We start from the raw sequence: 26,748 nt of genomic DNA on the forward strand, positions 1-26,748 counted from the left end.
AGCTGTTTTTTTTTAATCATCTAATGTTTTTCCATGGTTGTGTACTGCATTTTTGGTGTGTCATGAGTGGTTTCTATTGGTTTTAGGACTTGCATTTTGTGGACAGTTTTCAGATGATCATTGATGAATATTAAATCTTTTGATGGGTGTCTTGGTTCCTCCTGTGGCTGTTGTGGAGACAAGGTTGTTTTGGATTGTTAACAAATTATAAAACTGATTCGTGTTGACCACAAGTCAACTGCTTCATCATCATTGTTAATATTTGTGTTTACACAAACCATTTACAAATTAAACAATTAGGGGGAAATCATTCTGATATGCCATGTACTTTCCATACAACCTGTATGATGGACTGCAGGGTACAAGCAGGTAAGCAGATATCTAGTCACACGTCAAGTGAAATAACACAATTCAATTACACTTGGCTGTTTCTGGAACTTGGCAGTCTATGATATAACACAAGATAGTTACAGTTTACTTTTTCTGAAGGTTTGTAGCCTCTAAAAGCTCTAATGGAATTTGTAGGAGCTTGTATATTGTTCTAACACAGGAACTGATCATGTGTGCTAGATTTTCTAGTAGTTCAAATTCAAAATGCCATCAGGTGAATCCCAAGCTCTTGTAACTCTATTTCCACAACTGTGAACCAAATACCTTTGGTTTACCATATTTAAATGTAAACATGGCTCGATTGGACAACTTCTGGGTTAGATCAAATGACAACAGAAACCTATCATTCTTTGAGGGGCAGTGTCTTACTTCTTGCATATAAGGACATAGCTGATGGTTGTGTCATCTTCTCTGTTTGCCATTTTCTTTCATTTGGGTCAACATATTTTTGAGAATCTTTGTTTATTCAGCTTCTAATTGTTCTACCAAATCCTTATTTCTCATGAGATATTCTACTATATATATAATTTCCAGCTGAATGGCTGTTCAGTTATGTTATTTGCATGTTTTGTGGGGCATTTTTTATGCAACTCATGGTGATGTTTTAGATTGTTGGTTGACGTGATGTTTACAAATATACATTTTCTCTGTGAAAATTTGGTTAGATGCTGACTATTCATATTATCGGATTACTAATTTAATTTTAATCTACAACAAAAATTTAATAAATTTAATGCAATCCTGCACAGATATTATCTATTTAGAAAGCTAGGTATGGAGTACAATAAGTTGGCAAACAGAAAAGATTTCAATGAATTTTTAAGATCGTTTTCATGCTCTTGACTGGTCCTTCACAACAAACTTATAGTGAGGGTATTGTATGCCCAGCTTTTTGAACAGTTGTCTACATGAGGCTCAAGGACTGACACCACTTATTATTGCTAGAACATGTTTCTATGCAATGAAAACATCTACATTTACATTCTACTCTACATGCCGCTGTATGGTGCATATCAGAGAGTACCTTGCACTTCTACTAGTCAGTTCCTCTGCATTTGTCATTCTGCACAGTACACAACAAAATGATGTTAATGGTCTAAGAACTTTGTACTCAATAAAGGTGTGAAAAACCAAGATCTAGACTGTATGGAAGAAAAATACAGTGATATGCAGTCAAATGGTGGTGTGTTCTTTCAAAAAATATTGTATGAATGTGGCTCAGCACCATTAAAATTTTTTATTCCCATTTGAGTTCACAATGGATCTCTGTAACATTGGTGTGATGGTCATATCTGCCAGTAACAAGTGTAGAGCACTCTTCTGAACTGCTTTGATGTCTGCTTTCAGTCCGACCTGGTGTGGATCCCAAACACTTGAGCAGTACTCAAAAATGGGCCTCTCTAGAGTTCTGTACATGGTTTCCCTTACAGATGAACCACACTTTCCTAAAATTTGCCCATTAAATGAAAGTTAACTTTAGGATCCCCACCAGTGGACATCACGATGGAGGTTGATGAAATGGTGTGGGTAGTGCAGCAGAATAGGGTGGAAACCTGCCATGGTGGATGCACAGGGTGCATGCAACACTTGGTATGGGCAGATCTGCTGGTGGAGGTGTTTACCTATTCGCAGCAGTAGGCAGGGTGGGCCAGCACCTAATCAGAGTTTGTCCAACGTGGACTTCACGTAACGTATAGTGCCGTGTATTGTGCTGAGTCCTGAGCCATTAGCCATCTCCACTAGCTGCACACTGCTGAGTTATTCTCCTGCTCATCTCTCCATGGGTCCAGACACTCTGCTTCTCCTAGATTGACTCGCAGGGGTATTCATTTCCCTCTCCAGGGGTTCAGTTCCCCGGCTACTATCAAGCCACCGTCAGCCCGTGACGTATCCACACCTACCATGTAGTGAAGCGGCATTGTCACGTCTGTACAGATACCAAATCTGCCTTCCCCATTACCTACCTCACTACATGTTCATTCCATTTGGTATCACTTTGTAACATTACGTCAAGATATTTAATTGACATGGCTGTGTCAAGCAGCACATAACTATTGCTGTATTTGAATGTTACGAGATTGTTTTTCCTATTCACCTGCATTAACATACATTTTTCTGCATTTAGAGAAAGCTGTAATTCATCATACCAATTAGAAATTTTGTTCAAGGCATCTTGCATCCTCCTACTGTCACTCAATGACAACATCGTCCTGTACACCATAAAACATCACCAGTAATGGAATTATGCAAGGGATTTTCTGATGCTTTCATCTCCAAAATAACAATAATATGCAGCGCAAATGATGCTGAGTTCAAATGTTTGAGAAGATCTACCGTATGTCATTTTCAGTTCAAGTTCTGAACAATACACACATCCAGGAATTTGGAACTTCCAGTTTTCCATATTTCCTGTGCTCAGCCTCCTCAGTAACTGATTATTACTTAATAAAAATGAATGAAGACTCACGTGGATAGCTGAGCATATTAAAGCACCTGCTTCCAGGGCATGTGGCAGCTTGCCAGCCCTGGATCAAATCCATCCAGCAGATTAAAGACGGGGACTGTTGCAGGTGGCATCGTGGATGTGGTGAACATGAGTTTTGCTGTATACACAGATTGAGGGGAGGGGATACACAAATTTCATCCTGGGGTAAGTGGTAGCATCAGGAAGGGCATCCAGCCACCAACTACCTTTTACATTGCCAAAACCAAGATATAACAGTACCAATCCTGTAGAGACACAGGGAACAGGCAAAGAAGTAGAAAAACAAATGAGTCACGTTGTATGATTTGACTGCCATCTACCACACTGCCATAATAACAACACTTACTTGTCGGTTCATCAGATATCACTGCTATATTCCAGTCAGTGTAAGAAGATCTCTGGCATTTGCATATGGCTGTGTGCTGATGCTTCACATGCCTAACTCCACTAATGAGCTCAGTAGATGGCTATTGTTTTTGCATACATCCATCTGGACTTCACAGTAGAAAGCTGGCAACAGTTCTGCCAACTTTTGGGGATCACCTTGCACTGACTCGACTATAGGACACACATTGTCTTACTCAGAAAGCAAATAAACTAAAATTAAATTTTTATGAAACCACCTTAATGTCCATGGGAGCCACAATGTATTTTTGGTAATCCCTGGTTTATAGTATAGACATTTTCAGTAAAGAGGTGTTTCATTTCCACATAACTGATTCTTAAATTACAGGTCACTTTCTGTGGGAAATTGCACTCTGTCTACTCATAAAATAATGTGAACTTAAGTATTGGCATTATTGTCCCCAATGTCCTTGTAGTTGTCTGGAAACTGTATTATGAGGACCAGGATTAGCTGATTTCACCTGAAGCTGGCTGGCCTGTTTAGTGCATGTGTTAAAAAATCCAAAAAGTAGAAAGCTCACAGCACTTTGTTGAAGAGCTGATGTGAAGAAAGATCTCCTACCCATATCTCTGTGCTGACTGAAAAAGCAATCTGAAATTTGGATGTTCCATTCAATAGGGTATTAGTATTGTTACTCAATTCTTTCACAGCTTAACTTAAGACATCTTGATCTGTCAAGTTGTTATTCATGTGAAAGTGAATCAAGACCACTATGAAGTACTTACTTCTCAGTTTATAACACAGAGAAGGCAATGAGTGGCAGGCAGCCACATTGATAAAATATTGCAAGATATTATTAGCTATTCAGACTAAGTCCTTCATCAGATGTAAACAGAACACACACACACACACACACACACACACACACACACACACACACACACACACACAGAGAGAGAGAGAGAGAGAGAGAGAGAGAGAGAGAGAGAGAGAGCTGCCACTGTCATCTCCAGTCACTAAGGTCCGACTGCAACTGAGGTGACCTGCAATCTTTGCTGAGGTTGATTGTGAGGGCACAGAAGAGACATGGGACAGGGAGTGAGAGTGATAGCAGGGTGAGGGGTGAGGGAAGATGCTAGTGGAGAGGAGGGAAGTAAAGAAGAGGAAAGGACTATGCAGATGCACTGGCAGGTGGAGGACAAGAACTAGAGAAGACTGAGGTGAGTAGTGTTATGAGAATGAAGGATATGTTCCAGGGAGAGCTCCCACCAGCAAAATTCTGAAAAGCTGGTATTGTTGCTTCACAGCCAGTGCCATGTGGATTATTCCCACCAACTCCTGCATTGCTGAATTATCAGGGGGGAACTTTCCGTGCAACATATTCTTCATTTCTTTAAGACTCCTGGCCTTAACCTTCACTATCTCTGTCATCCCCCTGGCTATCCCCATCTCTACTTCCACTCTATCCCTACAAATGCTGTGTGTGTGTGTGTGTGTGTGTTTTTCACCTTACTTAGCTTGTAATATCTAGCAGCCTTTTTGTCAGTGTTGCTGTCTACCACTCAATACCTCCTCTATGTGGTAAGCAGCAATTATTCACATTATTGTTATCCCATCCCAAATTTTCCATTTTTTAGGTCACTTCTCAATCTGTTGTAAGTAGTGATGGACGTAAGATTCAGGATTTGTGTACCACAAAACATCCTTTCCTAAACACCATTGACGTTCTCTCAATTTGGTTTCAAATACTGCCTCTACCTTTGTCTGAAGTTATTTTGAAGGAGTGATATAAGCTCATTGAACAAAAAGTGGCCAATATGCTAATACTGTGTAACACTGCCTCTAGCCTTGATAATTGTCTCAGTTCAGTGAGAAAGAAAGTTTTCAAGTTTATTCTGGTATGCTATATCCAACTGAAGTCACTCATTGATGACTATATCCCATAGAGCTATCAGATTGTGGGGATCCTGACTGCTAAATTTCACTTGCTATCCTAAATCTTTCCATACACTTTCTACAGCACTTAGATTGGGTAATTTAGTGGACCGATGGAGGTGAAGTAGGGTGCTTGAGTATTCTTTGACTCTGGAACATATGCATGCAGCCCTGTGAATGTGGTTCTTTTGAGGGGGTGAAACAAATGAACTAGCTCACAAAAACTCACCTAGAACCTACTAAAATATCCTACTATAATCCAATTTTCATGGCTAACTCACTTAATTTCATATAAAAAGTATATTTTATATTAAATTAATTAGAAAATTAATAAAAATGAATATTTTTTGTATCACATTCACCAATTTTTAAAATAATTGTTTTTTCACACAAAAGGTGAGCATAAGAAAATAAAATTTAAGTTTTTTTTCATAAAAGGTGAACGTAAGAAAATAAATAAAATGAATTATGGTGAATGTAAAAAACTAAATAAATAAATTCAAATCAAAAAGTCCAAAAATCTTCGATGCTGTATGAAGGAAAACCCTGGAGGGAATTTTTCAACTTCTCTTTTTGCTCATATTCTCATCCTCAAGGGTTTTTTCTGAGTCCTTTTGAGGATGAAGGTGCCATGTTAATTTTGCACATCTGCTTTATCACCTTTATCATGAGTAGAGTGAGTCAGGGCTAATGGTCAGTCACGCTGCAGATTGCTTATTTTCCATATCTTTCTTATAATTTCTGTAGACTTCATAATTGCTTTATCTCTCTTTGGTGACTTTTGAACCCTCATCTCTTGCTTTACTGTTCCCATGGCATTACACATCCCCCCTCTTCCCCTCCTGCTGCCTTCTGCATAGTGACATCAGTTTGTATTAGTGGATTAATTTCTTCAAATGTTGATTCTGATTCTGGAATCTACAATTAATCAGGGTAATGAAGTATGTATAAATGAATGCTGGCTAAATGGCAAATCACCTATATATGTATGAGCTGTCACTGTGTTCTACATCTACATTTATACTCCGCAAGCCACCCAACAGTTTGTGGCGAAGGGCACTTTATGTGCCTCTGTCATTACCTGCCTTTCCTGTTCCAGTCGCGTATGGTTCGCGGGTAGAACAACTGCCGGAAAGCCTCTGTGCGTGCTCGAATCTCTCTAATTTTACATTCGTGATCTCCTCGGGAGGTATAAGTAGGGGGAAGCAATACACGTCGAATCTCTCTAATTTTACATTCGTGATCTCCTCGGGAGGTATAAGTAGGGGGAAGCAATAATTCGATACCTTATCCAGAAATGCACCCTCTCAAAACCTGGACAGCAAGCTACACTGCGATGCAGAGCGCCTCTCTTGCAGAGTCTGCCACTTGAGTTTGCTAAACATCTCCGTAATGTTATCACGCTTACCAAATAACCCTGTGACGAAATGCGCCGCTCTTCTTTGGATCTTGTCTATCTCCTCCGTCAACCCAACCTGGTAATGGACCCCACACTGATGAGCAATACTCAAGTATAGGTTGAACGAGTGTTTTGTAAGCCACCTCCTTTGTTGATGGACTACATTTTCGAAGGACTCTCCCAATGAATCTCAACCTGGCACCCACCTTACCAACAATTAATTTTATATGATCATTCCACTTCAAATCATTGTGTATGCATACTCCCAGATATTTTACAGAAGCAACTGCTACCAGTGTTTGTTCCACTATCATATAATCATACAATAAAGGATCCTTCTTTCTATGTATTCACAATACATTACATTTTTCTATGTTAAGGGTCAGTTGCCACTCCCTGCAGCAAGTGCCTATTCGCTGCAGATCTTTCTGCATTTTGCTGCAATTTTCTAATGCTGCAACTTCTCTGTATACTACAGCATCATGCGCGAAAAGCCGCATGTTTAGTATCAAGTTTTTGTAAGAAATTTGAACAACTATGGAAGTACTTCTATATATGTCAGTAATGATCTTTCGCAAAACACACTGATTTTGACGTAACTAATTTCTGCATTGAAAGTGTATTTGAGGCAGCTGCTATACTATTGACAGGTCCAAAACTAATTGTAGTGTTTGTATACCATACATTTGACAGCATTATTGATGCCTTCACAGAGGTCTTCCTGTGTGTACCAGTTGCAGAAATACAGTTAACATAAAATTCTAATCTGTGGGGATATTAACATTGGCATTAGGGTTACAACAACAAAGTACTTACACTTGCTTAATGTCCTCAGATCACCCAATATGTTTTGCACAAATAGCAAGCCAATAAGAAAGCTGTCACATATAGACAATGTTATAACAAATGTAGAAAGAATATTAATACCATGTATCTATCAGATTGTGAAGGGATATGGTTAAAATTGCTGACAAATAATGCCATAGAGCAGTGTGAACAACCCGGTTATGTTAGCATTGTTAATTATTCTCATATCAATGCTTTCAGATCACAGCTATGTATGATAAGATGGTCCAACTTTCTGTCTCAATTATCAAATGTTGATTAAGCTTTTGACAACTGTGTCAGTTTGTTTCTAATATGTTTAAGAAGTGCTGTCCTAAAGTACTAAAAAGACACAAGGGGAAATAAAGCAGAAGTAACCATAGAAGTGTACATCGATGGTTCACACCTGAACTCAAAAAATTAAGAATACAGGTCATCAATATCTGTAAAATATCAAAGAACAGTGAAGAAGATAGACTTCAGTGCCTTCAACTAAAGAGAAGGTTTTGTTGTTGTTGTTGTTGTTGTTGTTGTTGTTGTCGTCTTCAGTCCAGAGACTGGTTTGATGCAGCTCTCCATGCTACTCTATCCTTGCAAGCTTTTTCATCTCCCAGACCTGCAACCTACATCCTTCTGCATCTGCTTAGTGTGTTCATCTCTTGGTCTCCCTCTATGATTTTTACCCTCCACACTGCCCTCCAATACTAAATTGGTGATCCCTTGATGCCTCAGAACATGTCCTACCAACTGATCCCTTCTTCTAGTCAAGTTGTGCCACAAATTTCTCCTCTCCCCAATTCTGTTCAATACCTCCTCATTAGTCATGTGATCTACCTATCTAATCTTCAGCATTCTTCTGTAGCACCACATTTTGAAAGCTTCTATTCTCTTCTTGTCTTAACTATTTATCGTCCATGTTTCACTTCCATACATGGCTACACTCCACACAAATACTTTCAGAAATTACTTACTGACATTTAAATATATACTCGATGTTAACAAATTTCTCTTCTTCAGAAATGCTTTCCTTGCCATTGCCAGTCTTCATTTTATATCCTCTCTACTTTGACCATCATCAGTTATTTTGCTCCCCAAATAGCAAAACTCCCTTACTACTTTAAGTGTCTCATTTCCTAATCTAATTCCCTCAACATCACCCAATTTAATTCAACTACATTCCAGTATCCTCATTCTGCTTTTCTTTATGTTCACCTTATATCCTCCTTTCAAGACACTGTCCATTCCGTTCAGCTGCTCTTCCAGGTCCTTTGCTGTCTCTGACAGAATTACAATGTCATCAGCGAACCTCAAAGTTTTTATTTCTTCTCCATGGATTTTAATTCCTACTCAGAATTTTTCTTTTGTTTCCTTTACTGCTTGCTCAATATACAGATTGAAAAACATCAGGGATAAGCCACAACCCTGTCTCTCTCTCTTTCCAACCAGTGCTTTCCATTTACACCCCTCGGCTATTTACAATTTGTACAGAAACCAGGTTGCAGTTAGAATAACTGTCATCTGGTTTCTGTAAAAATTGTAAATAGCCTTTAGCTCCTTGTGTTTTACACCTGCCACCCTCAGAATTTGAAAGAGAGTATTCCAGTCAACATTCTCAAACGCTTTCTCTAAGTCTAAAAATGCTAGAGACGTAGTATTGCCTTTCCTTAATCTATTAAACATTTTTTCCTAGTCATATAACGTACTGGATACTGCTTTGGGGCAGCTCCTCTGGGGCAAAATGAGTTTTTATGTGGCAGAAAAGGCTATAGGATGTGTAGTGCGTGTTTTCAAAAAAATGTATCATGTAGGACACGTTTCAAGAAATGGGGTATCATGACAGTCCCATCATTACTTATACTTAGTTGCCTAGTCTACACAAAAGAACCTGATTAAAAACCTTTGAAAATGTTCTACAAAACTGGCTTATAAAGAAGGCTTTCTATGCCATAGAGGAATTTTCTGACTGTGCAAAGGAAGATATAAAATTTTAGCTTATACTCATTTTATGTTTGTATTCAAATCTATATTATTTAAATGTTTTCCTTGTTATTACATGTACCAATATGCACTATTCAGATTGTACAAACTAGTAACATCAATAAGGTGCAGAATACTTGAAGATCAAATAAATAAGTGATGGACAGTTGTCTTTATTATTGTAAGCAAGTTTGACATTTGGTTTCTTCAAGTGGCTAATTAGATTTACCAATATTTTGAATGTAGATTTTAGGGAACTCCTGTGGATTTTCTAACTGAGTCAAACTGTGCAAGCTTATGTTGGTAATTTGAAAGCTAAAGGCAATTATTGGCAGCTGGAGGTATCAATGGTATATGATATTCAGTCAGTTATAGCTTGTGCCCATACTTCCAAATTTGGCCATCCACCTGGAAGATGATCAGACATTTTGTAATTAACCTCAACAGAACAAGCCTCTGTTGCTTGGATGTGGGACAACTGTGGATAACTTAGGCAAGGGACCAGAAGAAACCAGTCTGAAGATAAAGTGTTTGCTTGTATCAACACCAGTCAGAAAGAAGGGCTAGAGATGTGATTACTAATCAAGTAGCCAAGACTTCTCATTCAAATCTGTAGTGCAACCACTCTAATATCTGAAAATATAGAAATCAGTTACTTTTTGCGTTGCTGCTTCCATTATTGATGGCTGTCACATATCCCACTCTTCATGGTCTGTGTTAGATGGCCCCATGGATTGTCACCTGTGGAGAATGAAATAAGATGTCAGGACGGCAGTGGATTTGTTCAATTAACTTCTTTATTCTGGCCCTCGGCCATAGTACATCAGGAGCAGCATGGTGTAGGTGTCCAGTTGCCTCTCATGGGAAGTAATGGATGTCCGGCACTGCTGACAGTGCAAACAGTGGGGCCTAGCATGGCATCACTTGAATGCTACTGTTAGCAATACCTCCTACTGTGACCATGATGGCAGCACAAAGAATGCTGCTGGTGATACTGCAGAGGTGGCTATGACCTTCCCCCAGTGAGCGGGTCTCTCCCTGCTCTGGCAGCTGCTCTCTGGTGACTCAGGACAGCTGCCCCATACTGCATTCCAGGATGTCGCTCCAGGTGTCACATGCTTGTAGTGCAAGCTGTGATACTGAGATAAGAGTATTTTAGTACACAAATGGCTGTGTACATATACACTCCAGACTATGTTCGTTTAGGGCTTAAGGCCCATACTGTAAACACTTCCATGGTGGTAAGTGAGGAAAGGCTTCCATCTGAAACACCATGGAAGTTATTTCATTCCTAAGTTTGTTGCACAGTAACTTCTAACTCTCTTTCTAAACTTACAATGTAAAATGAATGAGTTATACTTACTACCGCCCCCTTGTGTGTTCATCTTCTTTCTGCTGCTTTTATGCACAGGACATCCAATCCACTGGAATCTGAATGGTGGCTGAGTCTAAAACCAGTCTTGTGCTTCATCTTCTACATACCAAAACAAAGACTACACTCAGCAGAGTGAGTGCCACTGCGATGGTTGGTATGACAGTAGTCAATATTGTCTCTTTCCGGTACTGATTTTCCTGATATGAGTTTATATGCTGCAATAAGGTTTCCAGGAAGACTCAGCCCTCCTCCTCATTCAGAAACTTGTTTATAGACTGAATTAATTTGGGTCCTATGGTGCTCCTCTGACCAGTACAAATGATGCTGTAAGATATTCAGGTGTGTTATCCCTGAAATTGCAGTGGGCAGATGGAAAGTAGGCCACATTATCTCTCACATGCTGTTCCATTTAATAACAAACCACTCCTGTTTAATTCTAGCCTCTTTGCTGGTGTAAGCTTTCCCTGATTGAAACAGCTAACCACTACTACCATCTTGTCGAACATAGAGTACAACAAATGCACCTCGAGCTGCTGAAAGTACAATTTTGGCTCAATAATTTCTTTATTGCATTCTCTTACCTTCTTTTGTACTATTAGCAATTTCACGGACCATCCCTTGTATGCCACCAAAGAATGAAATTATATGAAGTAAATCAGCTTAAGTGTATCACAACTGTCAGTAGTAAATAATATTCTGATTGTAAAGGTCAGTGAGTTCAGTTTTCACAGTAGTTAATAAATATATGTATCATTTGAGACTTCCTCATTTACTCTTCACTAATCATGTCTCCATTGTTAAGGAGGGGAATAGATTAGTTATATGTCATACATTGAATGTTTTGAGTTTTATTGTAATTAGGAGTCAAACTTCCAGTTGAGAACTATGAACTGGTCCAAGAATGAAATCCTGAGTAACCTCTTGCATTGAAATGTTTATAGGAAAAGACTCATCTTCATCAGATCGTTCCCCATAATTTGCTGCATCAAAATTTCTAGAGTGAATGAAGGGGATTTATAAAATCAGATAATAGTGCCAAGTTGTCAAACTTTCATCGATAGCATTAGAACAAAATATTGTTTTTTTCCCCCTTAAATTTGCTTCTGGCGTGTTACTTGTCCATATCTGCAGTGTATGCATTTGATTATTCATTTACTTATTTGTTTATGTTTTTTGTTCTTGTTACAGCTATTGGCAGTCGACTATAAACATATACTTCACTCATTTCAAGGCCATAAGAAGCAGATAACATGCCTACAATGCCACTCAAGTAATAAAATATTCCTGTCATCTTCAGAAGATGGTACAGTAAAATTATGGAGTTTGGAGGATATCATTGACAAGAAAACAGAGAAACAGAAATCGGGTGACAGTGGTACTGTCAGAACACCATCTCCTCGTCTTCGTCAAACTAGTTGGAGTAATATGTTTTCTGAAAGTGGGTCGGATGACAAAAGTATTTTCACATTCAGTAAACACAAAGGTGCTGTCTCTTGTGCTTCTTTTGCACACAAAAAGAATGAAGTGGTGTCATGTTCTGTTGATGGATGTGTGAAGGTATGCACCTAAAAAGATTTTTAAATGTATGCCTTCTCCTCATTCTGTTCTTGTTATCACTGAGATGGCACACTGATTAAGTTGTAACATTCAAATTTGAGTATGGGTCAAATGTGCACACAGCCATCCTGATTAAGGTTTTCCATAATTTCATCTACAAACTTTAGCCAAATGCCTGAATACTTGTGATCATGTAGTGCTTCCATAGCTGATTAATATGAACAGTACTAAAACCACCTCAGCTGTTATTTTAGATGCATTTATTACTTCATGACCAGTTTCATTTCAAACGAACATCCTCAGGTGACAAAAGGGCAGAAATGTTGAAAGATACATGTTGGAATATGACAAGTACAATATATCATTTTTTTGTCTGTGCGTGGTGTACTTGAATGGTTCTTAAACAAACCTTGCCAATATCTTTCCCTAATCCTTCCCTCTCTCAGGGAGTGCTCCATACCTAGGGACAGGAAAAAAATAATATGGTTAAATTTTGTGTTATTTTTTACCAAAATCAGTATTATTTTTTACCAAATTCATTGTTATTTTTTGCCAAATGGAATGTTACTTTTTTTGCCAATTTCAGTGTTATTTTTGCCACAACATTCAGTGCCAATTTTTCCCAGTCATTGTACTTCTTTACCAAATTCAGTGCATTTTTCCAAATCCATTGTAATTTTTTTGTCAAATTCAGTGTTATTTTACTGATAATTTCATTGCTATTTTCATTGTCACAGTGTAGTTCATTACATGAACATCAGCCTTGAGGAGATTAGATGTCAAAATGCTGTTTTAATACTCAGTGACTATCAGCTGTGAATCTTGGTAAACTGTTGTCCTGAGATTTGTAATATTTTTTTATAGCAAAATTGCAGATTTCATGATATGTCCTAAGAATTGCTGTTTTTGCATTGTTTACTAAAAACCACAAATTTCACATTATTTTTTGCATTATCATTTCCATGAAATTTCTCTGTCCCCATGTGTATTTAATGACTTGGTGTTGGTTGGATGTTAAATGTAACCTAGCTTAACTGAATATTACATGAAATGATTCTCAATATTCTGGACATTTTGTGAAATGACACACAAGTTTTTCTGCAAATGAAATGTGGAGACATTCTGTGTAGGTAATAGTAACTCTTTATGTGAAATAGGTGGTTATGCTTTCACTTGTGGTTTTCGCAGCCGAATCTCAACACTGAGACTCTACATTCAGATGGCTTCAGGCCCAATTCCTCATCATACCATATACCTATTTTTTCCATTTGAGCCAACAGTTTATTGTTTATGATGCTCTTAGGCACATTTGCACTGTAGAACATGAAGCACATCCCATGATAACATTTCAGTTAAAAATTGAATGTAGGTTCTTCTTATGGCAGATACAATAAAACTGATGGCATCCTAGAAACTCAGTGGTAGCAACTACTTGAGGCTTTTTCAGGACTCAAGCAACACAAATGGGTGCTTGGCTGCCAAGCTAAAGGGGGGCATCAAGCTGAGAGGGGCGCCAGAAGCACCCCAAGTGCAAAATTTATACACAGGGTGTATCATAATTAGTAGCATAAACAACTCATATCCACACTCACTAGATTTATTTTTAAAGGTCCTTCCAAGAGCCCAAGGAACTGTAACTAATGAATGGGATTGGGGTTAGGAGGGGGAAGGGGAAAGGGTGAAGGACACAAAATGTTGTTTGTGTGGAAAAATGGGGGGGGAAGGAGGACCGCCAAATGATATTGTCATTTGTTTGGAAAAAGTTCTTGAATTGGTCCTGCAGCTACTGCTATTTGCCTACTAATATGGGGTAGCTCTAATATTTCATTGTAACTAACATGGTGATGTTTAGTAAAGTAATTATAATGAAGTGCTAGAGGAAACTGTTGCAGTTGCCATAAGCATGTGTTACCAGTAAGGAACACTATCAGTACATTTTTATGTTCAGTTTTCACTTACAGAAAAAGTTCGAACAAGGTGGTGCAGCGATTAAGACACTGAGCTCACACTCAGATACATCGAGGTTCAAATCCATGTCTGGCAAATCTTATTTATATTTGTTGTGAATGCTGGAACGGTTTCTGTGCGAAGGACGTGGCAGGCTTTCTTGCACATCCTTCTCTTTCCAAGATTTTGCTTGGTTTCTGGTGATCTTGTTGTCAAAATGATTTTAAACCTAACCTTCCTTTCAGTCTAGTTAGTAGCACACATCATTTATTTCATGATATCCAGTGGCAAGACACAGTAAAAGGTCAGAAATGTGCACAATTAAGCTTTGAGTTCAGTCACTGTATTCATGAGCCATGCTTCATTGTCAACATTCTATTTGTGACAGAATGACTGCTTCCATGGAAGAGAGGAATTTAGTGACATAGGATGCCAGAGTACAGAATTTTATTTCTCAGCACATTGTGTAACAGAGAATGGAATGGTTTTGAGAAACTGGACAATCCAGTAGTTGTACAGGAACTAAAATTTGTTCTGTTTCAACACAGAAACAAGATGAACTGATGAAAACATCTTTGCAAAATCAGTTTTTAATCACATTACAACTGAAACACAGTACTGTGTGTTCCCAATTGGTGACTACAATTTGCTGCTGGCCTTGAGAAGTCAGACTGCAAAGGATACCATGGCTGTCAGTGAAAGGCTCCATATTAACATCAGCTGTATATTGAATGGCAACAGTGTCAATCATAACAGCCTGGATGGAGATAGCAGAAATTGCAATTTATTGCCCGTCTCATAAACTGTTCCTTGTGGAAGGCAGGTGATTAGAAGGCAAAGATTTCTATGTGATGAGGAAATCAAATACTGTGTTATTTTGCAGGCCAAAGTACCTCAAGAACAGTCAGTTTCTTCCACTCTCTTAATTTTATATTTTCTATAAATGAAATAAATTTAAGACAGTAAAGTCTCTTAAAATTGTATTTGAACCAAACACTGTCAATGCACAACCTCGTACTGGCCTCTTAACCAACTCCATAAGCTACCAAAATATTAAGCTGGATACTCCTACATTTAGATATTTCTCAGCACTACCCCATCCTTGGCTCCATCTTACTAGATCAAATGATCTTTTCATATCCAGAACCAGGCACCAGTTGGCACATGTATTCTTGCATATATTTTGAAGATGTGTTCTTCATACTGTCTATCTAGAAGGCATAACTTACTCCATCACATACACCAATTACAAGCACTATTTACGTTTATAAGCAGTGATGTGCCCACTGTACTGTGGTTGGCTCCCAACAGCTAGCTCAGAATTTACATGTGGCTAATTTATGTGCTGCCAAGTGTACAAAATTTAACCACTCAAAAATTGGAAGTTGAATATGCATACCGTAATAAGCAGCGTTAATGATAGTTCTGTTGTGCGATGTTAGGCAAAGGTATTTATTCTTGAAATGACCACAAATAGATATTTTACTTTTTTCCTTAGTATTTTAAATCTACTTACATACTAGGAGAGACCACAGCAATTACCATATTGACTTCATTTTCTAGAGCACCCTCTTCTGATTATGCTTAGTTTCAGATAGAGTTTAAAGATAATTAAGATGTGTTTGGCATAAGTGTTAAATTGTTGGTGGTACTTACGTGATGTGGATTGTGTACTTTTTTCACTCATTCAGACATTGTGTTGGCCTTCCAGACGAAGGTAGACTTTCAGAGACTGATACTAAAAAATGCTGTAGTACGGGGTAGCAGCTATTGAAAGTTGAATATGCGTGCTGTAATAAGCAGCGTTAATGATAGTTCTGTTGTGTGATGTTAGGCAAAGGTACTTATTCTTGAAATGACCACAAATATAAATGAAAATCTCCCACAGTATAGAGCAGCAGTTACTTATAACCTGCTAACCTGTTGCGTTGTGTGCTGTATGTTTCAGGGTCCATCAGTCAACAGACCTGGGATAGAGATAAAATGATTGCTCTAATGAGGAAATGGTCCAATTGGGCATATCAGAACCCACACTGTAATTTTTTATCCAGGAAGAATGCAATGAAAGAAATAAACTGTCAAAATTGTAGCTGCTAAGATGCACTCCAAGTATTTTTTAAAAATCATTGAAGTAACTCATTTTTATCACATGAAGAACCACTTATGGCAGCAGTTTGTACAGCCCTTTCTGCCTAACATGCGATTGGCTGTGACAAGAGTGTAGTGTAGTGCAAATATTCAAAATGACACATGCAAATCTGAAGAACTTAAACCACACAAAAAATGTAATCATTCATGTTTTGAATAAGAGGCAGTTAATAATGATAACTAATTGTATGTAATTCTTACAAAGGTGACTAGCAAAAGAAAATAAATCAAGGCAAGGTTTGATGTCACATTAGAGATGACTTCCATCAATTGTGACTTTAATTTATCGAAATGAAATATTTGTTACACATACATCACTTTATAACAATATCTGTAACACAGTTCTTATGATAATTTTTGAACAATGTTCCTTGTTTACTCCTCATATTTGTCATAATAAAGCAAAGTGTCATTTGAATGACAAAAACAAATGTTCTCCATACACAAGTCACATCTGATGAAAGAAAAATTAATTCTTCCAGGCACTTTACATTAATTACTAGTTTTATTAAGACAGAATTGTGGTTGAGTAAGAAATGGTCCTGGCTTTTGCTCTACCTATTGTACTGCATATCATGCATACTTAAAGCAATTTTAAAACAAGCCAATGCAAGTAGATAGTGGACAAATGACAGCAATTTAAGAATACTGTTCTGGTAACCCTTAAGTGGGATGGAGCTATCAGAAATTATATTGTCCAACAGTTTCTTTAAAAATATTTTCCACAATGAAACAAATTCTTTAGCTGGAGTCACATAGGTTGTTCTGTATGGAATCTAAATTGTATCAATAGTCTTTTTGAAAAATGGAGGTACCATTATGTCCAGGCCAGAGAGTCCAACAAAAGCAATTAATTAATTTTGGCAGCTAGTTAGAAACTGTTTCGAATGAAATGGTAAAAATTATTTTTTCCAATTTTTTCAGATTTATTTGATAGGTTGCTTGCAAGATTTTTGCCACCAAATAGTCCTTTCTTTTTTGTCTTAGTATGCCTTGAGGTCCCTGAAGACAGATTAAAGCTGCAGAAACAGTAATCCACTCATAATTATCACTGTCACTGTTGTATGTGAATGTGTCGTAGCATTAATCAGTTGTGTAACCAATTGTCATTTTTCACCTGAGAAAGAAAAAATGCAGTTTTCATGCAGTTCTTTCATGAAACATCACTGATTGGTATTAGACACAGCAGTTTGGGGATAACAGCAAGCTTTGTCTTCTCATCTGCTATGAATTAATATCAACTCCTCTACACTTATGCTTGAAGTAAACTTCACTGTTTTGCAATTTCCTATTCCATATGATTTCTTGAAACTCCTCAACTAAGTTGAAGAATACCTGAAATCAATAGTGTTCATTCAGTTGCTGTTTGGAGGGTGTACTACTGTCGTTTCTTGAAACTCCTCGAATAAGTTGAAGAAGACTTGAAATCAACAGTGATCATCTCACTTGCTGTTTGGAGGGCCTAGTACTGTGGATCTCCATCGGTAACAGTGCGTTGCCTCTGATGAGCAGCCCTTCATGGTTCATATCTGAAGAAAACTCCTTTAAAGAACTGTTGTTCATGTTATTTATTTAAGATTAGGGTTTATACTGGTTATTAATGGGGAAATGGTTGAGGGGGGGGGGGGGGTGGGGGACACGACTTTGTGTCTACTCTGTACTGTAAATTTTTCAGGTAGTTTTCATTTCACAGTTTTGCAAGTTTCATTTTGGTGCATATTTATTTCTCCGTTTAAGCTTTCTTCCATTTATGCAGTTTATGGCCAGATTTTATGAAGCATGAGAGGGTTTGCACACTGATTAACATTAAATGTTAAACTTGATAAGACCTACTCAACCATGAAAGCAGCTGGTAATTATTTTGGGTATTAAATACAGTGCAAATTTGTGTAAACAGTAACTGGGGACAATCGTTTCAGAGAAACTGTCAACAAAAACTGAAATTTTCTGTATAAATTATATCTTGCTGTTTCATATTATCAGTTTATTAATGCGCCGTCAACCAAAGATATGGACCTGCCGTGTTGTACATGCGCAGTCTGCTACAGCTCCGATGGAGATGTACATTTCACCAGCTGCCTGGTGAGCTACGAATTTTGCAATGTTCAATATTTTAAGAAAAAAAAAAAAAAAAAAAAAAAAAAAAAAAAAAAAAAAAAAAAAAAAACCTTGTAGTGTGTCTTAGCAGCTAAAATTTTGACAGGGTCTTTCTGTCAGTGTATTCTTCTTATATAAAAAATTTCAGGGCATGTTTTGTCATGTCAGATTGGACTATTCCATTGTAAGTTCATCTGAAGTCCCCACTGTTCCCACCCCTGTCCACATGCACACAAAATCTGAGTTAATCTGCTGTCAGTGTTTTATTACCTGCCACTGAAAAGATGATGACAATCTCATCTAATTAAACATTGTTTCTCTGCGTGCAGAGAAGGAAGATTCCAGTAAGGCATGATGTCTATTATGCATCTGTCTTTTGAACTAAGTCTGTCTGTGTAACTTGTTAGATTCTATTTAATGATTGCAGTTTCTGTTAATTTATTAAATTGCCAAATGTGCATTCTCATTTATTTTAGGGACAAGTGATGGACTTAATTCACCAGTGTTTTGTAAATAATAGCCCTCAAGTGATTCTAAGGCTTAACTTTTTAAGTGTTTACATTATTTTACTTTACTTTATGTTACTTGGTTGAGTAAAATTGTTTGCTTATAGCACTGATGAACCTGGAGTGAAAAGAAAAGCAGAGTATGCTGCCTTATGCCAAATTTGCAGGAACTTGTTTTTGAAGTCCTGACACTACCAAATTAATTCTTTGTTTCTTTTCCCTTTCCTTATTATAATTAGATGATTAATTTTTTATACCTTTATTTTATCTTTTTCTTTCTTCCTATTCTATTTTTGTTCATAGGTGTGGGATAGTGAAACAGGGGCAGAGAAGTTGCACATAGATGTTCCCAATAATAGCAAACCTAATAGCTGCACTTTCTCTAATGATGATACTCTGTTGTATTTTGGTGGGGAAGATTCACACCTTTATGTATATAGTGCAGAATTTGGTACATTCCTTTCAGGATTGGGAAATGATGGACCAATAGTGACAATTTTAGGTATCCCAGGTTTGTAAATTATCTTTATTTTTTTCATTGATAGTTTTTATTGTAATTTTTTATTATTTGCTATTTTTCCTGATTTGATCTTAAGTGACAGACTTTCTCCCATTTGTTTTTACTCCACTTCATGATACTTAATCAAAAATATGATTTAAACCTCCATGTAAAATGTAGCATGAAAATAAGTGCAAGAAAGATTTATTTTAAAATTTTCTTGTAATAACACTTTGTGCACAAAATTTATTTTGTGAGGATGCTTCAGATTTAATTTACAAGATGTGTACTGTCAGCTCTGCAATATTCTGTGCATCACTTGTGAGCCCAAGAAAAGTCTTGCAACTTCCATTCTATCAGTGCACAGTTAAGTACGGTGCTAATCTTAATTGTCACCATACATGAGACTAGAACAAATTCAGATCACTTTGCTACATTCCAATATTGCAATTTTATATAATTATCTTTTTGCACAGGTTTCTCTCATCTTAAATGCACCAACTGCCTGTCAAACCATCACAAACAGTATAATTTGCAAACCATTATGAATGGTAACATATTGTGTGAGTTAGCTTAGATTTTTATGTGTGTGGCACCTTGCTCTGGGTAACAACTGAAAGTGGCTTTTTAAGCTGATACTAGTTGTGTGTAACTAAAAAGACATCTTAATACATATACAGTCTAAGTGGAATAATGTGGTCTTCAATCCACAAATTTATGATATGCTGGCCAATAAGAAAAAGACATAGAATCACGACACACTGAAGAGCCAAAGAAACTGGTACACCTGCGTAATATGGTGTAGAGCCACCGCGAGCACGCAGAAGTGCCACAACATGACATGGAATGGACTTGACTAATGTCTGAAGTAGTGCTGGAGGGAACTGACACCATGAATCTTGCAGGGCTGTCCATAAATCTGTAAGAGTAAGAGGGGGTTGAGATCTCTTCTGAACAGCACGTTGCAAGGCATCCCAGATATGCTCGATAATGTTCATGTCTTGGGGAGTTTGGTGGTCAGCAGAAGTGTTTAAACTCAAAAGAGTGATCCTGGAGCCACTCTATAGCAATTCTGGACATTTGAGGTGTTGCATTGTCATGTTGGAATTTCCCAACTCTGTTGGAATGGACAATGGACATGAATGGATGAAGGTGATCAGACAGGATGCTTACGTATGTGTCACTCCAGCTGCACATGCAGAGAGAGAGAGAGAGAGAGAGAGAGAGAGAGAGAGAGAGAGAGAGAGAGAGAGAGAGGGGGAGGGGGAGGGGCGAGAGAGAGAGAGAGAGAGAGAGAGAGTTGTCACAACCATTTAGTTCACTGGTTACATCCCTAGTTATTTGAAGAACACCAATATTTGCACCCTCTCTCATCATCAGCCATTTTATGTCCACTGCTGGATAAAGGCTTTTTCCCTTTTCATCTGTACACATCTGTGTTGCTCCTGTATGTTTTTATTGTCATCTGTCCACATACATTTACTTTTTTGGTCTATTTAATTTCTATTATTCTCCCACCTACATGTCACACCCAATTCCATTTCATTGTTATTTAAAAAAAGTTACGCCTCCACTCCAGGTCTGTTTCCCAGCTGATTTTTTGTTGCCTGTCCTGTCTTGGTAATGCCTGAAATACATCTTACTATTACTCATTGAGTGGCTGTTTTTTTATATCACTGCCATATGTTAAAACTGGTAATCCGCAGTAACTGAGAAGATTCTGCTTCATATGTATCAGAGTTGTCACATCACGTAAAAAACTATTTACTTTATCATAAGCACTCCAGAATATTTTTACTCTTTTGTTTATTTCTTTTCTTGTCCATTCAGTTGTTACCTCCAGCAACTTTCCTAAATATAAAATCTTACCAACTGGTTCAATATCTTCATTATAGATTGATTTTCAGACCTACATCAGAATGTGCTTTATTAAATTATTCCACTGGTTGTTGTTGATTTTTTGCTAGAAGCAAATAGTATAGTGTCATTAGCGAATAAAGACGATTCACATGTGCTCCATTAACATGTATTCCTAGCCAAATTCATGTTCTATTTCCTTTCTTCTTTGAGAATGTGTTCAGGACAAACAGATCTTCTTTGAAAATTTTAGCAATGTTTCGTCTCTATTGTTTCTTGTATAATATCCTGAGTTTGCAACTAAAGATTTGTCTTTTAGTTATTGCCTGCTTGTACATTACAGTGTCCCACTGTTATCATTTAGTAGTGGCATTTTTTATCATTTATCATTTATGTAACATTACTACCTCTTATCAAAATGCGAGCATGTCGTTTCTTAGGCTTGAATGGTTTTGACATAAGTCTTGCTATTCTGTTGTTAGTTATTTTGTTTGTAATAAATCCTATGCCATAATTCCTGCCTGCTCTTCCTTTGTAGTGAAACAGACTCTTGAAGTGTCAAAGAAACTGGTATCGTCATGCATATTCAAATACAGATATATGTAAACAGGTAGAATATGGTGCTGTGGTCGGCAATGCCTATATAAGACAACAAGTATCTGGCGCCGTTGTTCGATCAGTAACTGCTGCTACAATGGCAGGTTACTGAGATTTAAGTGAGTATGAACTTGGTGTTATAGTCAGTGTACGAGTGAAGGGACACAGCATCTCCGAGGTAGCAATGAAGTGGGGATTTTCCCCTATGACCATTTCACGAGTGTACCATGAATATCAGGAATCCAGTACATCATCAAATTTCTGACATTGCTGCGGCTGAAAAAAGATCCTGCAAGAATGGGACAAACAACAACTGAAGAGAATCATTCAACGTGATGGAAGTGCAACCCTTCCACACCCCACACATCCAGAATTGCTACAGAGTAGCTCCGAGAACACTGTTCTAAGTTTAAACACTTCTGCTGGCCGCCAAACTCCCCAAACATGAACATTATTGAGCATATCTGGGATGCCTTGCAATGTGCTGTTCAGAAGAGATCTCCACACCCTCTTATTCTTAACGGATTTATGGACAGCCCTGCAGGATTCAAGGTGTCAGTTCCCTCCAGCACTACTTCAGACATCAGTTGAGTTCATGCCATGTCATGTTGTGGCACTTCTGCGTGCTCGCGGTGGCCCTACACCATATTACACAGGTGTACCAGTTTCTTTGGCTCTTCGGTGTGTGTAATGATTCTACTTCTTCTTCTTATTGGCCAACATGTCATAAATTTGTTGATTGAAGACAACATTTTTCCACTTAGTCTGTATATGTATTAAGGTGTCTTCTTAGTTGCACAACTAGTTTCAAGTTAAAAAGACACTTTCAGTTGTTACCCAGAGCAAGGTGCCATACATATAAAAATGCAAGCTAATTTACACAATATGTTACCGTTCATAATGGCTTGCAAGTTATACTGTTCATGATGGTTTGGCAGGCAGTTGGTGCACTTAAGATGGGAAAAACCTGGCAAAAATATAACATGGATATATGTACTGGTGAATTTGGTCATCTTTGCACCTAAAGCTAAAATACAATTTTTCCGCTACTCCCGGTGGCACCTAGTGCATGTCCTGTTGACAGGCGATGTCAGTGGCGCAAATAATTTGGGAAATATGGATTCCAAAAGTCTCTGACTAGAGTATTGGAGGAAACCACTGTATATACCAAAAACCTTGACGCGCAAGTCACCAAAGTGGCATCAAATCGAAAGACTTGCACCTGGCGAACTGTCTACCCAATGGAAGGCCCTAGTCACAAGACATTTATACCAATAACCAACTAAAAACAGAGCATTCACAATAAGAAATAAATTTCACAAAAGAAATTCGTTGCTGTAAAAAATTTAGTTGAAGTGGCAGACAATATTACATACAGTGATACTGACAATGGAAAATAAAGAGTGTACAGAATGTCAATCACTGGCTTACGACTTATGCACTGTCACCAGAATATGGGGGTCAAAATTTGTTTTCTATATCGATGTGTTGGGAACTGCTACTATGAAGAGCAACAACCATTTCTGTAACATTTTGTCCTGTGTGATTTCTGTTTCAGCCATGTGGTACAAAAACACTTTTTTCAAAATATGACACTATTTTATACAAATGTTTGAAGTAAATAGTGAAGGACCAAATAATTACCTTCAAAATTTTAGTTTTAAGCTCTACATAATAATTTCCCATTTTACTTCCTCACTGGGCAAGATGGTTAAGGTGCTATACTTGCATTCAGGAGGATTGTGGTTCAAATTCCTGTCTTGTCATACACATTTAGGTTTTCTGTGATTGCACTAGATTTATCAAGGTGAATTTCAGGTTATTCCTTTGAAAATAAAAAGGCCTTGATTGTCTTCTCCGTTTTGTGCAGTGTGAAGTTGTTCTCCATGCCTAGTGAGAAATAAATATTGAACTACTAATCAACCTTCTTTCCTTCCTTCAATTTCTCAGTTTAGTGTTAAAAGTATATCTGGAACAAAACCAGAATTCAGATTTTGCTCCTGTGAAGGGAATCATTCATTACTTTTTAGTGGATAGATTAATTCCTTGAAATATGAAGTACAATATTCAATGTGATATATTTTTGTTACTTTTGTGTCATGGCAGTGAGAGCCATGCCAGTTAACATGCTTTGTGTGCACATGATATGCAGAGGAAGAATAGGTGCTCCTGATGGCAGCACTATTTGCATTGCATCTAGTGGTGAAGCTGGCACCATGTGTTACCCTGGCAGCTGTGGGAGATTTAGTTGACAACAAACATGGTGTGCTTATGTTGTGGTCACACTGTTTATCTGGAATCTCCTGTTGTGTGTTTCCAGTGACCTGAAGAGGCGGCAGCCCACAATGTATGTGTGTGTTGCATAACAGTGGTCCCAGGGGACACAATTCCTCTTCCTCCTTAAAAAGAGGTGGGGGAGCTGGCTTGAAGGAGAAGTGGCTGCCACCAGGAAGGAGGTGCCCTATGACTGGTGAACCGTTGGTAACATTGATATGCTTTGGCAGCTGAAGAGAGGGATGACACTCAATCAATGGTAGCCACGTCAATCACGACGATGCTGATGGGCCAGTGAGGTGCCTGATGTGGCATTGATGCAGCCAGCAGCAAAGGGCCACCATGTTCAGAGACCTGAAAAACCACAGACAGCCTGGGTTGTTATCAAGGAAGCCACTAGGAGGCGATGAAGAGGATGAGATCATGTGTGGTCCAGGAATATTTGTGTTGTAACTTCCATGAGCACTCTAGCACTCCATATACTGAAGGAAATGATATGGAATGGGAGCAATGGATCAACCAAGGGCGATATCCCAGTAGGCAGCAACACAGGAATGGAAGAAGGAAGAGATGTAGGACATGTGATGGTGGCATCAAGTGAGCGATCAGTGGTGGGCACTGCAGTGGTGGTGGGCAGCAATTTGTTTGCACACATTAATGGCACTGGGGGTGGCAGAGGAGAAATTGTCTCCAGAGGCACTCAACCAGACACCAGTACAGTGACCAGAGTGGCTACAGAGGAGCCGGCAGTGCCAGGTGACAGGCCGGTGGGATGCCGACAGGCTCAGTTGGTAGACGAAGGCTGCTGTGATGTTGGAAGATAAGCAATGGGCTCAGTCAGGTGAGCGATAGCTCAATGGGGCATAGGCAGGGAAGCGAAGGACTGGGTCAGATGTGGATGCACCAGTGAGACATCAGCAGAGTGCGAACAGTGACTGGAAGCGAGAGATGGGTGGGATGTCATCAGGGTCCTGACATGCTTGGCATGGAGTGACAGACTGATGGGATGTCAGTGGTGGACCGATGGGCTTGGCCAGCAGTTGATGCACTAGTGGGATATTATCAGGGTGCTGACAAGCTTGGCCTGGAGCAGTGGCGATAGTGCCATTTGTGGTGGTGAGTAACATGCAATTTAGCATCTGTAAAAGTTCACTGTTGTATGTACAACTGTGCCAATTCAATTGAAGGCAGTGAGGCCATACTAAAATGAGACACACATATATACTGAGAAAAAGTTGCAATTGTCCTAAGTAGGGCACAAAAATGGATAGCTACCCTCGATGAGTACACAAAGCATGTAAAAGTCAGTGGTGGGATGAAATCCCATCCTCATTGCCAAGTTTTGCATCATGGCTATGAGAGACAACTAGCATACCCCAGGCAGGAAGAATAAATAAACTTTATTTACTCTCTATAATGGAATACAAAAAAAACAGTTGTTCGGACTTGTATGAAAATTACTTGATTCTGAGACACTGATGGTCACTGATGTAGCCCTGGGCAAATTGTGTCGACAGTAACATCATTGCAGCCATACTGATGGAGAGCCATAGGGCTGAGGGCGGACCAAGAGTGAGGTGCAGGTGAAGTGGAAATTAGTAACTGGTCAGACGTAGTGTAGCTACCACAAAAAAATGGATCTGTCTGATGGGCCGCTGACACAGCTGGGATGATCCTGGAGTAACATTAAATTGTGCAGAGACAGATCATGCATGTAGCCAATGTCAGGCATAACATGGAGCTCTCAGTGAAGGCTCAGGATGTAAATTGGAGCAAAGGCATCAGCGGCTGGTATGAAGAACTCGAACGAGGCACAGAGGAAGGCTTGGATGTGGCTCAAAGTGAAAACATTGGCAGCTGGTGTGGAGGATTAGGACATGATGCAGAGTGAAGATTAAGATGAAACTCTGTTTATTGGCCTGCACTGAAGTGAAGGGAGCTCTGATTCATGGACTGGCAATAGTGGGCATCACTTTGTCTGGAATGACTCCCAGTGCATATTGGATTTGGTCGGCCGAGCGGCATCCTTTACATCAGCCCGGTATAAGACTACTGCCAAAGTAGTTGACAGGCACATGATATGTGGAGAAAGAATCAGTGCTCTCAATGGCAGTGCTTATTGCGGTGCCTCTAGCAACGAAGCTGGCACTATATGTTACCATGACAACTGAGGGAGATGCAGTTGACAACAAACACGGCATGCTTATTTTGTGGTTGTACTCTTTGTCCAACATCTACTGTGGTCTTGCTGCTATCAGCATGTAGAGGTAGCAGCGTGTAGTACACATTTGTGTTACATAACTTTGAAGCCCTTGGTGTACTACCTTGAGCTGTAGCTCATTGTACCATGTGCTTTTATTCATTCATGAGATGTGCACATCTAATGTAAGAACTCTAACATATTATTCATTGACATATATAATGGTTCTGTGATCTTTACCGTAATGTCTTCTTTTATGTAGAAGGTCAATATGTTTCCTTTGTACATCTAAACATTGAGCACACCATCCTGTTATCTGATGTTTTTCTCCAAG

General features: G+C 38.6%; 1 protein-coding gene across 1 annotated transcript in view; it reads left to right on the forward strand.

Annotated features, from left to right (window-relative positions):
- LOC124723222 (apoptotic protease-activating factor 1) overlaps positions 1-26,748 on the forward strand; it is a 282,007-nt gene that overhangs the window by 170,401 nt on the left and 84,858 nt on the right. The window contains exons 12-13 of the mRNA XM_047248407.1: positions 11,921-12,289; positions 19,291-19,498. Of these exons, the coding sequence (XP_047104363.1) occupies positions 11,921-12,289; positions 19,291-19,498 (577 nt within the window). The remainder of the gene's footprint in view (positions 1-11,920; positions 12,290-19,290; positions 19,499-26,748) is intronic.

The sequence above is a fragment of the Schistocerca piceifrons genome, chromosome X (genome assembly GCF_021461385.2).
Source record: "Schistocerca piceifrons isolate TAMUIC-IGC-003096 chromosome X, iqSchPice1.1, whole genome shotgun sequence".
NCBI lineage: Eukaryota > Metazoa > Arthropoda > Insecta > Orthoptera > Acrididae > Schistocerca > Schistocerca piceifrons.